Consider the following 13,205-nt stretch of genomic DNA (forward strand, 5'->3'; position numbering starts at 1 on the left):
AGCAAAAAATACTATTTTAATACACAGTCTTACCAAGTTTCTGAACAATTGTTAAATTGAACCCCTTTTCAATGAAGGTACTTTCAGGAGGCTTTGGAATTTGTAACCAGTTCTTCATGATTTCACAGATGAAGTGCCAGATCTTGGCCAGGCCCGGACGAGGACAAGACAAATTTTGAGCTGCTCATGAAATAAAAAAGAGGAGGAAGAAAAAAGGGAGAAAACAGAGCTAGTGCAGCTGTGATTCTGCCTCATCCAGAGAAAAGGAAATTAAAACAGAGCCTCAGTCTGGACACAAAATTAAAGCTGCCTTGTTAAGCCAATGAGGTTTGACAGTTGTTATTCATAAATGCTGATGCAAACAGCCTTTAGCTTTTGTAAATGTTGCCGCACACAGGCGTTATAGATTACAGCTGGCCATAATGCCACAAAACATTTGCAAATGGCACCCGTGAAAGCTGCCCCATGTGGCACATAAGACACATGCAAAAATGCTTCATTCTTTTCCAAACAGCACTGTAGTTCTCAACAGAACTTCAGAATAAACCCAAACAAAACAAAACAGAACACAATCCTTTGTTTAAACAGACATGTGTGTGATGATAGTGACACATTCTCATGCTATAATGACATACTGTATATGTTCAGTATGAATGATCAGTCTTTAAATAAAGCACTGGTGGGTGGAGGATTGAAATAGAAATGAGTTTATCACCACTACCTTGACAATAATAACCCCAGTGGAAATTATGTTGGAGCAAGATGCATTTCTTCAACCTTCAGTTCTTCTATCAGGCTAATTAGTTGTATTTGAGACTTTATAAGCCTCAGAATGTTTACAACTACGTGCCATGACTCGCTGAACAACTACTCAATCATGCATAATTCACAATGTGAGAGAGATAGAATATAAACAACTAAATTTCAGGCTTTCATTGTTTTTTTTTTTGGCTCCAGTTTCAGTTTTTTGTGCTGAGCTACGATAGCAGGCTATGCTTGGGGGCTTTGTTTAACCAGCATGACAAAGAAGAAGCTTGAAGAAATCTTCTGGGTTTCTGCTTGTTGTGGTCGTTTGTTCATTTTGAAGAGTTGTGTTTATCGAATACGAAGTGGCCATTGTTCCTGCGGTTTTCGCTCTACATTAAGTTTAAGATCTTCCTCGAGTATTCGTCAACAGCATTTTACCTTTTTGAAACACTTGGGTCGACAAAGGCCTTTACATTTTAGGAGTGCTTTTAAATCTCTTTGCTTCACCCTGCATTCATTGAGCAGTAATCCTTTGCGCTCACATTGCCTTGGTACACCCGTGTAAGCAAATAATATATTAAGAGGATTTTCAGTAAGCACTTACAGCTCTCCGTTCTATAGGCTAAAACAATGGTGCAAGGGGGCATTCTGCTATGAAGTGTTGGGAAATACTGTGGGCATGACTTGCATTTCAAACAAACAGTGAGACCATTTCAAATTAACTGCCAACAGATCCCCCGTGTACTTTATGACAGCTTTGTCGCAACACACAAGAGCAAAATTTCCCTAAGCAGAATTTTTTTTCGGGATTTTAAATTTCAATTCAATTCAGTTTATTTATATAGCGCCAAATACAACAAATGTCATCTCAAGGCACTTAAATAGTATAGTCCAATTCAAGCCAATTGGAATTCAATTCATTGTAATCATAATTATTTACAAAATAATCCAATTCATCTCTCAAGTTGTCACGTCTCTGTTTCACTCTCGGTTCAAGAAAGCCTGAGAGCAACATAAATATGGTAGTTTTCATCCACTGTGGCAATGATGGCGCTTGTCTCACCCATGATGGGAGTTCCCCCTTCTGACTTGCCCTTCAAGAAATAACTGCGTGTTTCATTGCAGAGAGAACGAGTTGTCTCTATTTATTCACTTCCTTCACACACAAAAAAAACACTTAGACGTAGGAGGTTTACAGCACACTTATTTCCCTATTTGCTCTGACCTGTTGATCATCAAATAAAGAACATCCTGTGTGTTCAAATCCTGTTCTCCTTCTTCCTTATTTTACACACATCATAAACCAAGGCTCTCGCTTTCTCAGATATGGATTCTGTAGTGCCGGTAAAACCTTGCAAACAAACACACCAGTGTTTGCTCTATCTGCTGAAGATCCTGCAGCTGGTATGACAAACTTAAGGGCAAAGGGCTGCGAGCTGTCGAAGTGACTGTGGCCAGATGCTGCAAAAAAGTGTGAATTCCTGTTTGAGAGCAAATAGGAGCTTCAGACAAAATAGTGTGCCTTTGAACTTGCTCAGTGTGTTTCTTCTTCACTGTTCACGATGAACCATCACTTGTAACGTGGAGTATGCAAAAAGCCGGCTGAGCAGTTGCAAAGGTTGTAAACTACGCTCGGTCTTATCAATTCAAATCTTTCGCTACAAGTTCTCCATTCAAGATGTGCGGCGAGCTGAGCAGCTCACCTCTTGTGTTGATCCAAATTCAGCACCTGTGTTATTGCTGAATTATTTGTTAATCTGGTGATTCTGCTGTATTGTTAAGAAAACCTTCGCCTTGTCATCTTTAGTCCCTGAAGAAATCCTGCTCAATTTAATTACAAACCTTTGTGAGCCTACTAATATGAACATCTGAATGGAAACAGACAAACTTCATATTTAGTAAATTAGCAAAGTAGTACTTGGTTATTTTCCTGGTTTCAGTTCATTTTTTTTTTTAGTCCTTTTCAGGAAGAAGGAAATTAACATTTCAGGGAAAGTCATCAGAGTGGTAAAGCTGGTTGTATTTGTTTTATCTGTTTTCAAAAGGGAAAAGAATGAGGAAACTGCACCGGTCATGGAGCAGAGAAACACAAGCAAGTTAGGCCTACAGTAAATAAATAATGAAAACTAGGCCGGAAATAAGTGGAAATATATTTTCAACTGGAAAAAAAAGCTGTTTCATTCTGTGGCAACATTTATGCTCAAAAATCGAACATCTTTGGCCGTCAAGACCATAATGTGCTCTTAGTTTCTAATATAAAAGAGAAGGTGGAAATGCCACACACGGATGGAAAAGCGACAACTTGGATCCAGAGTAATGTCAAACCTAAATAAACTATTGCGTTACTCCACGTAGAAACTGATGCGACTCAAAACAGAGAAGAGAAGTGAGGACGGGAGAAAAACACGGGGAACTTTTGGTGATTTTCTTAGCAGACGGTGTGAGTGTGTAGAAGCAAAATTACATCAGCACCGCGGCCAATCACAGGTCATGAAGTGATTACGTCAGAGCCGTCGGGAGCCTATGAGGTTTCTCCACGATAGTAGAAAAGATCGCAGTTGCAACCCACTTTGTAAGCAGTTGAGAAAAGTCAGGGATCGAGTGAACAGGGGAAACAACAAGGTTTCTGCTGAATTTATCGCGGATACTCGGTGATTTCTGATTTCAGACGGCGGCAGCAGGATATTCGAACATGGTGGTGGTAACAGCAGGGACAGGGGGAGCCCACAAAGTGCTCCTGATATCCGGGAAGCAGACCGGCTCCTCGGGCGGCTCACAGACGGCCTTCTCACGGCCCATCTCCGTCGTTTTACCGTCATCAGCCTGCCAAGTGTCGTCGGATTCAGACTCCAACACGTCTGTGGGGCCGCCGGTGCGGAAAAGACAAAGGCTCACACACTTGAGTCCGGAGGAGAAAGCACTGCGAAGGTTGGTTTCACGAAAAATATGCACTATTTTTAATTATTTGCTAGTAACCGCTCCTTTCCGTAACTCTAAAAGCCATTGTGCCTGACATATCTGTGCAGACACGCCCAAATATATCGATCCTCTCTACTTGCCAATAATTATCTATTTTTAACCTGCAATTGAAATGACAAGCGTGTGTCTGATATTGCATCTTTATAAATGTCCTTGGGTTATCTTAAGTTGTCTAAAACGGACATGTAAAGCAGTTAAACTGCTTGCATGTTATCTCATCACCTCCGTACTTTGACCGAGCTTGTCAAACCGCCATCGCGGTGCTCGTGCCCGGGTCTGTCCCCCCCTCTCAGGGCAGGACGCGGACATCCAGGTATGCCTGCGTGGCAGGAACATGGCCGGTGATTGCGTAGTACTGTGAACCCAAGACATGTCAGTGGGCTTAGTCAGCTCCATGGAAATGATGTGTAACCCCCCCCCCACTCCCCAGAAAAATGATCTTTTCTTCTTCTTTCCAGGAAACTCAAGAACAGAGTAGCAGCACAGACAGCCAGAGACAGAAAAAAGGCCAAAATGGGAGAGCTGGAACAACAAGTGCTAGAGTTGGAGCTGGAGGTATAATTATGCATACATTAAAAAAAAAAACTATATATATATATATATATATATATATAAAAAATCTCAAATCAATTTAAAGGAAAACATTTCTTATCTTCCTTCACTCATGGCCCCTCATTACCACCATATAATCTGCTACAGTTGCAAAATATTTCCTCCTCGTCAATAACAGTCTTCATATGCTGACTTTTTTTCAATTTTATTCTATTTTTTTTGTTCCCCTGGTTTCATTTCTAGCTTTGGCTTGTCTCATGAAACTGCCAGTTTCGCATACTAACATCTGTTTCTTTTTTTTTTTTTATTTCCTCCCACAGAATGAGAAACTTCACATTGAAAACAGGCTGCTTCGAGAAAAAACGACTGGCCTGCTGACCGAAAATGAGGAACTGAGACAGAGACTTGGGTTGGATACCCTTGACTCAAAAACAAAGGTAGGATTGTAAACGTTGAGGTGGGGTGAATTGTGAGGATTTGCAAACTTTACACTTTTTTTTTTTTTCTCTCCTCTAAGGTTCAGGCCATTCTGTCCACCGGGAACGATGCAGGTTTGGGGATCGGGTCTTCTGAGTCCGCAGAACTCAGGCTATGTGTGCCTCCGCAGCAGGTGCAGGCCCAGCTGTCCCTAAATCTGAGGACTTCTCAATGGATACAGATGGTCTTGACTCTACAGACAATGAGGTAAGTCACTGCAGAGACTTATTCTGAAAGATTTAAACCAGGTTTTCAAGAGGGCTTTGTAGTAGTACAAAGAGTTGGGTCATGGGTTACTAGGCTAATCCCGTTTCTCCTCCTCTGCCCTCTCTGTAGTCTGATTTGCTGCTGGGCATTCTGGACATCCTTGACCCGGAGCTGTTCCTCAAGTCTTGTGAAACGGAGTGCCCGGAGCCGCAGGTGCTGTTGGTCGGAGGGGCCGACCCAGTACCTGCCACCACACCTGAACCTGTGGGGGCCTCATCAGTTAAGCTGGAGACCCTTAATGAACTGATTCACTTTGACCACATCTACACGAAGCCCGTGGAGGAAGTGGGCAACGGGCAGTGCAGCGACGTGGAGAGCGACGAAGATGAGAATATTGACGAGGCTTCCTTCGCCGTGACAGAGGTGGTGGTGGTCGAGGAGGAGACGGTCTGCATCAAAGACGAGCCAGAAGAGGTGGTCATCCCCACCTGTGACGATCACAGTCGGGTGGATGACTTTTTCTCTGGCGCCGCCTCTCCTGCCATCAGCAGCCTGGAGAAGGAAGCCTGCCTGGCGGACACCTACAGCGACTCCGGATATGAAGGTCCTCCTTCCCCCTTCAGCGACATGTCTTCTCCCCTGTGTTCCGAGAGCGCTTGGGAGGACATGTTTGCTAGTGAACTCTTTCCCCAACTTATCAGCGTCTGAATCCCAACACCTGCCCAAGAAGTTCTAATATATAAACATGCATACTGTATATACACAAGAGCTGATGTGTAGCTTCATTAACTACAGAAACGATCAAGGTTTCAGTCGCATAACTTCTCTAAAGTGGTTGATGTAGAGGCTAAAGTTAAGTACATAATCTGCTGTTACAGCAGGTCTGTACCACTGATGCTGCATTGGAGTTTATGATGACTTGTTTTGGTGGAACATCATTTTAGAGGATTTAAGATTACCACAAATCTTTCACTCACTGTTCAATGTGACATGTGGGTGGATTCCAGTATTTGTACATTTATATATTTTCCTCAGGGGGAATGGGGACCCATCATTTAAATATTACACTTTATTTATTTGTGTATTCTGCTTCGGAGTCTTGTCCGCATGTAAAGTTTTCTTATTTTTGACCGCTCTTCTTATAGTCTAATTACTGCATTAAAAACTTTTTGCATTGCATTTTGCCTCCTTTGTAATCGTTTGGCACCACAGGGGTCATTTCAACTTTTCTTGGTTGTGGAATATAAAAATGTGCAGTTTTTTAATTTGATATATTTTTTTTTAAATCTATTTGTCCAAGACATTCCCAAAAGTTCCCAGGAAAGTTTTAAAAGTAAAATTCACCAGAACTACACTGTAGGTGGCCAAAAGTACCAGGTAGGTTAACTGAACAAGGCAACTATTAAATGGTCCTAAGCTGCAACCCTAATGGGAACGCCATCAGAGTGAAAAGGGGTCACTCTGCATACTCAGAAGTTTAATTAAAAATGACTCAACCATGAATCTTTCACAAAGACCATCAGTTTAAGATGTCACCAGTTTTTCTCCCAAATGATTTAATCATGCAAATTATCTCCAATTGGACTAAGACTGCTGAATGGCAGATTTTTCCTTTTTTTTTTTTTTTTTATATTAAACCATCAAACCAATAATATGGCAAACTCAGTCAAATTTTTGTATGGTTAATTTTTCACCCTGAAACGCATATCTGGTGTTTGTACTCTCGCTATCTGGCTTGTGCAGCACAGCCTTGCTCTTCTGGGAAGGCCAGCATGTGTTGCATAATACTTGTAATGCATTTGGGAGTTTCCTAACCTGAGAGCGTCTTTATGCAACAACAAAATTAGGACGGTGTAAGTATTGTTACTATTCAGGACCGATGTAATGGATAGGGAGAGGAAGCCTTTATTCTAATTACGAGGTGTCATTCTATGTATAGGGGACAGTTTGAGGCCATTTTTGGGTTGATTCACTGACTGAACAAAAGATCCTGGAGTGTCTGCTGTTATCTGAGCTGATTAGATCAGGTTCTCAGGTACAACGATGATGTAATTAATTTGAACTTAGCTGGACAAGGCTGCTTGTCTCCATTGGCTTTAACTTTTTTTTTTTTTACTGTTTTCTAAGTATTGTATCTTTGATTTCCTCTTTTACATTTTACACCAGTTACTTCGGTGTAGACCACAGCAAGTAACCTAGAAATGATTAACTCAGCTGTTTCATTGCCTCTATCTTGTGTTCGTGTGGCAAGTTGAAGAAAACCGCAGCAGCCTTTGACGTAGCTGCACCCGAAAGAGTGTGGTGACAAATTCACTATTTCCTGTCTTCTACATGCAACCACAGCAAAAACTAAATCAGCTTCACAGCTGCAGAGTTGAAACTGAAAAATGTCTGCCGAGGCACAGCTTGATTTCACACTGTACATTTCAGTTTACAGGCTAATTTCGGTTTCTAAAGGCTTGAACTTGTGTTTGCCAGTTACTGATTTGATATATGTTTACATATCTTGGTTGGTTGGTTTGACAAGAGCCACGAGACACTTAATGAGCTTCTGCATTACAAAAAATATATTCCTCGAACTGCGATTTTACCCATCCATTCTGTAAACCTGCTTCCTCCTATTAAGGGTCACAGGGAGTTGCTTATCCCAGCTACCATTAAGCAAGAGCTGGTGCACACCCTGGGCACATGCACATACAATTTTTACTTTAAAAAAAAAAAAAACTTTTTTAAACAATATTTTGAATGCAGGTAAAGCTGCCAAAACAAGCCAATGAAATGCCAATCCACAGAGTAACTACCACTTCCTCCTTGGGGACAAGCCTGTAACTATGACAACATGAAGGGATGACATTACGCTGTACCCTGCAGGCTGTGTTGGCCAATTTCTAATATTACTGACAGTTACTGTGATAATTAAGCTAAAGTATTATTATTGATTGGACCGGAGACGTCAGCCCAACACAGCAGGACTGAGAGGGAGCTGCCAGCCGTCTTGCTATAAGGGAAAATGAATGAATCTCTTTTTGTTCGTGAGTTATTGCTGTCAGTGTCAGGGCCTCCATGGGAGACATTACAGTGAGTAAATGAGTGTTTTTGTGAAGAAAACACGAGCTGTCCACTGTCGTAGCCCCCAGTACAGCTCTCTCTTGGAAATTGGCGTGTTCTCGTCAATGACGATTGGGGCTAAAGACAATAAATACCCCTGACTATTACAGAATCAACTGACATAGGACTGAGTCTTGTGTAGAAAGGGCTACAGGGACTAACAACCACATACACTCCATCTGATCAATAAAAATGACTTGTGAACCCAACCTGTATGTTTTAGGACTGTTGGAGTGCAGTGAAGCACCAAGAGCCTTTACAAACACAGGGAGAACACGCAAGTATCATTTATATAGCACCTTTCAAAACAAGATTTCAGAGTTCCTAACAGAGGTAAATGAGAACAAATACAGATATATTCATACTCATGCACGTGTAGGAAACACATCACAATGAAAAATGGTAAACTAAAACTATACCCTATCAGGAGTAAAGTAAAAGGCAGCATTGGATCTCCTCCAGCGGATTGTTCTAAAATGATGCAGCTTTAACTGAAAAAGCCCAGTCACCACCGGGGGATCCCAGGCTCACATGACTGACATATTCAGGGGCCACTCCCAGACATGCCCTAAAATAGTTACTTTAGAAAATCCCAAAACCAGTTCTAAAAGTATTCAGTGACGAGGAGATAAAATTGAGGTTACATGCGCTCTTCTGTTACAGTTGGTGAGGAGTCTGGTGGCGGCATTCTGAATTAAACAAAGTCTGGAAAGATTATGTTTGCTTGTATAGAGTGAATCACAATAGTCAAGCCTCAATATAATAAATGCATGGATAACAACCTATAGGTTTTTGGGAGAGTGGAAGAACTGGATCTTTGAGACTCTTTTTTCTGACTGGAGAAGTGTTTTAAACATGCAGATTAAAAGTTTATTATGAAGATTGTTATCAAAAGTGTTGCCAAGATTTCTATAGCTGCGGATGACGTTAGTGAAGAATGAACCAGGCTGTAAAGAAATATGACGTGTGGTGTCTGGGCCTGTCATAATGACTTCAGATTGAGTTTGATTATGTTGAAGAAACTTGCTTGATAGCCACGTTTGAACCTCATTTTAGCCGTCTTCGTTGATTGTGGTTGGAAGAGTCAAAAGAAAATAAAGCTGAAAGTTGAGTGTCATCAGCATAGAAATTCAATTTGATATTATATCTACAAATTATATGTCTGGTTTGGAGCACGTATATGGAAAAAAAGAAGGCAGTCAAGGACTGACCCCTGAGGTGCTCCAGAAAATAAAGCACTAAGACATGATTCCTGATACTCAAGTCAAAGTCTTAATGCTGAGGTAAAGTACATTCCTTAATTAATCATAGATGTGCACCAACTCAAGTGCCCAAAATATTTTCTGCTCCACAATTAAAAAAACATCACTATATTTAAGAAGTAATATTCATACAATCAACAGAAAGTGACAAATTTAAAGGCTCTACTGAGCATTTAAAAAAAGGCCAAGCACTCCCTGAATGCTGAACGAAAATAATATTTGCATATTGCCGTTGGCAACACTCAGCTTGTTAAACCAAGAGAAATTGAAAGCATGTTAACAATTGGAATATTTGCATTTTAAAGATCCTGGTTCAAATGTTCAGTGTCACATTTGTTGCAACACACACACACACACACACAAAAGGCTTTATGTTGTTTTGTTGGATAAAAATAGCAGTAAAAAATACTTTGGTCCAGTATTATGGGTTGCACCACATATTCCGACAAAGCTTTCCATATAAGCAAACAGGTGAGTCCTTTCTTTCTGTTCATGCATTTTAGATGTTTTAAAACCTGTGTACAGATGTAATACAGTCTTTAAAAGCGTAATTAAAGCCCCCCCCCCCCCTCTCTCTGCCTGTTATTCTTCAAAGCTTGTGATGTTTGAATGATATTAAATTGATACTGAATGATGATTTAAGGGTCAAATCTACAGTCAGAGGGGAGGAACAGGTGGTTGTGGGTTTATTTCGGATTTTAAAAATAAAAATAAAAGATGATGACACTCAGGATCTATCCATAAGGGCTGTGTTGTTACTATTTCACTATAAATTGTTATATTTAATCTTGTAATTTGTGCACATGGAGCGCTGTGGCGAAAGAATTTCCCGCAAGGGATAAATAAATTATTTTTAATTCAATTCAGATCTGGTGTGTGCGTGTAACAGCTGTCATGCAGGTGTGTCAGATCCTGACAATGTCATGAGTCAGTGGCAATTTTCAAAACGCACTCCAAAAGCAAATTAATGAAATTCAAATAGTTTATTACACCATTTTGTGAAACACTGTTCACTTATTGATTTAAAACTAATAAACTAATAAAAAATAATAAGAATAATGTTTTGGGAAGCCTAATTTATGAAATTGGTTTTATTTGCAGCACCGGGACGTCCGACACAGGTGAGCTGTCATTGATGTCTGTAATTGCAATTATTAATGTTGCATATGAGGCATGGGCTCTGTGGGGAGCTCTGCTCCAGCTGGCTGCTGTGACAGGTCACTGACACTATATTTCTGCTTTATCTAACATGTTTCAGACTCGCCCGATTTACATTAATACCTGTGTTTTGATATTTGAAATTTCTGGGGATTTTGATAATAATTCATTATAGTTGGTTTGCGAGGTTGTGGAGTTCCTCTAAAAAAAAAAAAAAAGGCTTTTATAGGCTATGAAAGGAATTGTCGGAATGGCGGGACGTTTGATAGAAAATTAAGTGTCGCCATTCCCACAATTTGGAGGCCCATGTCGGAATGGCCACATGTAACCCAGTATTATCCACCTGTCAAACTGCAACAGTCTATGCAATGAGTGGCAAGTGCTTGTAGGAACTAATCTGCAGTCACAAGCCCTCTTCGGTATGGTTGGTACTTGACTCCCCTGTTTGAAATTATTCAGGTTTTTCAGGTACACAGATAATTTTGCTCACCACACAATGCTCTATGTACAATTTTTATAATCATACCAAAACGGTTTCAAGTTGGTAAAGTGGTGCTAAACTGATTTGGAAGTAGCAGCATGATTATATATTATGTGTTAAACTAAGTAAAAAAGGTGTTACAGAATCCTGACTCCTACCATAAATGATCTAATGGCATCCCGTTGGACACTGTGTGAGAGAGACACTTTCAGCCTGAAGTTTTCATGTTTTTGTCCTCTTTCGAATATTACGTCTTGTAGCTTGCACAGCCTGAAGTCCCACTCCACAGTTGCTAGCTTCCTACGCCCGTGAATGTGTTATCCAATGTGTTACTAACTAAATATACCGGTTCACAGTTCACAGGGATCTGGATCAAAATCTACATTAGTTTCATAAAACAAAGCAAAGATCATATACATGGTTTGCTATTGGTGAAAAAAGGGCCTAAAAATGCACCTCTACGCCACGAGAAAGTTCATGCTTAAATTAGAGCCAGACTTGTCCTGCTAACATGACACTGTTGTCACTTCTGCACGGATTTGAATAAACCTTACAGCGCGTGTCCAGTTACTGCACTCTGCAGTATTATAAAGAGGATTGCTAAACCTACACTGGCAGCTGCCACCTCAACGCATATACAACTTTACAGTTGGAGCTTTCAATCTTTTCCTGTCAAACGGTCTTTAAAATGTAGATTCAAACTAAAACAAAATGGGTAAATGTTCCTTGAGTGAACCAGAAACTCCCTGAGGTGTTAAAGTTCTCGAAATTAGCTTTAACTGTGAAATGTAGGCAAGAAAAGAAAAGTGCACCAGCTGATCAAATAGAATCGAAAGACTGCGAGTCATGTGTAAAGCAAACAAGAGGTCAAGGTAGCTCGGGGTGCCTATCATGGCTCATGTGACAGTTTTCTCATGTGAGGCGTTATATTAATGGTGTTGGTGGTTGGGGGTTGCACGTGCTGAACTGAGAGAAGTTAGTCACATGACTCAAGGATTGAAAATTGCCTGGACGCATCCATTGGTCCCCTTCAAGAGGCTATTGTGTGATTGATCTCAGGCTGGGGAGGGGATGGGGAGGGGGGCATAGCTTTGGTATTTAGGACACTCTATGAATCATTTTGGGGGGGAAAGGGAGTCAGCGTCTCTGTAATTGCTAACAAACAACATCTGTACGCCTCTTTTCACGTACATGAAAGGAGCACAGTTCACCAGCATGTTTAAAGGCCTCACTGCTGCACTCACTGTCACCTGTTACACACCACCAACAAAGACTAGTTAATCCTGTCTTCCAGTGACAAAAGGTCCCATCATAACAAAGCATAAAAATCATGTCTGGCTCGTTTTTCTGGATTTTAAACAAGTCACATTCTAAACGATGTAACGTGCGATCAGTCGCTCTCCAGGAAAAAAAACAGCCATCCGCTGCCAGTCTTCTAACTGCATTAACCTGTTCTTTTCGCTCACACTTTCACTTCCCATCTTGAAGAATGATTTAACAATCCCGAACCCGTGTTCTTCCAAGGATGATGTAAAACAATTTGCAACTTGTTTGTACAGTACGTGCAAACAAGACATACACTCAGTTCCCTAAGTATTTAGACAAGAGCACCATTGGTGTAAGTTAGTCGCCGTATCTTCATGGTGAATCTGACATGACAAAATCAAGATGAAGTGAGGACCTTGAACTTTAAGTCCCATTTTGAACTCGTCTTAGTCTGTCAGTAGTGTGGAACACTGTCCTCTGAGTCCACAAAATTTGAGTAGAAAGTGTACACTTCCTAATTCACCCTGTTGCACCTAGAAGAAGTCACATCATTAAACACAGGGGACTCAGTTCGCTTAGCTGGACCTTTAGGAAACGTTTTTCCATCAAGGAAAAAATTCTGTTATCACGTCTAGAGTTGGCATCTGTTATCTTTCAGGGTTTTTTGGTGTTGCCCAGTTGTGCATTCTTCTTTTTTTCTATGACAAAAATGTTGATGTTGTCACCTCTTAAGCCTCTAAGTTTGTTTCTCTTTTATTAGAAATTTTCAGCCAAACGATGCATGTACACCTCCATGAACTGTGCATTGAGTTCACATGACAGGCTACAGAATGCTAATGCATTCGTGAAACACCTTGAATTAAAGTGGAAAGCCACAACCTTAATTTATTTCCAATCCACTGTGGGTGCGTTTGGAAGCAACATTTTAAAAACCCTAAGCCTGTGCTTGGACCTGACTATGCATGATC

The 13,205-nt window shown here is 40.7% G+C and overlaps 1 protein-coding gene across 1 annotated transcript; it reads left to right on the forward strand.

Moving 5' to 3' along the window:
* Positions 1-3,306: 3,306 nt before the first annotated feature.
* xbp1 (X-box binding protein 1) lies at positions 3,307-6,141 on the forward strand. Its single transcript, XM_075467382.1, is given in 6 exon segments — positions 3,307-3,675; positions 4,185-4,281; positions 4,599-4,715; positions 4,796-4,852; positions 4,855-4,962; positions 5,092-6,141. Coding segments are annotated over 6 exon segments (1,194 nt in total). The 5' UTR covers positions 3,307-3,439; the 3' UTR covers positions 5,671-6,141.
* The last annotated feature ends 7,064 nt before the right edge of the window (positions 6,142-13,205 follow it).

This window comes from Odontesthes bonariensis, chromosome 6 (genome assembly GCF_027942865.1).
Source record: "Odontesthes bonariensis isolate fOdoBon6 chromosome 6, fOdoBon6.hap1, whole genome shotgun sequence".
In the NCBI taxonomy this organism is placed as follows: Eukaryota; Metazoa; Chordata; class Actinopteri; order Atheriniformes; family Atherinopsidae; genus Odontesthes; species Odontesthes bonariensis.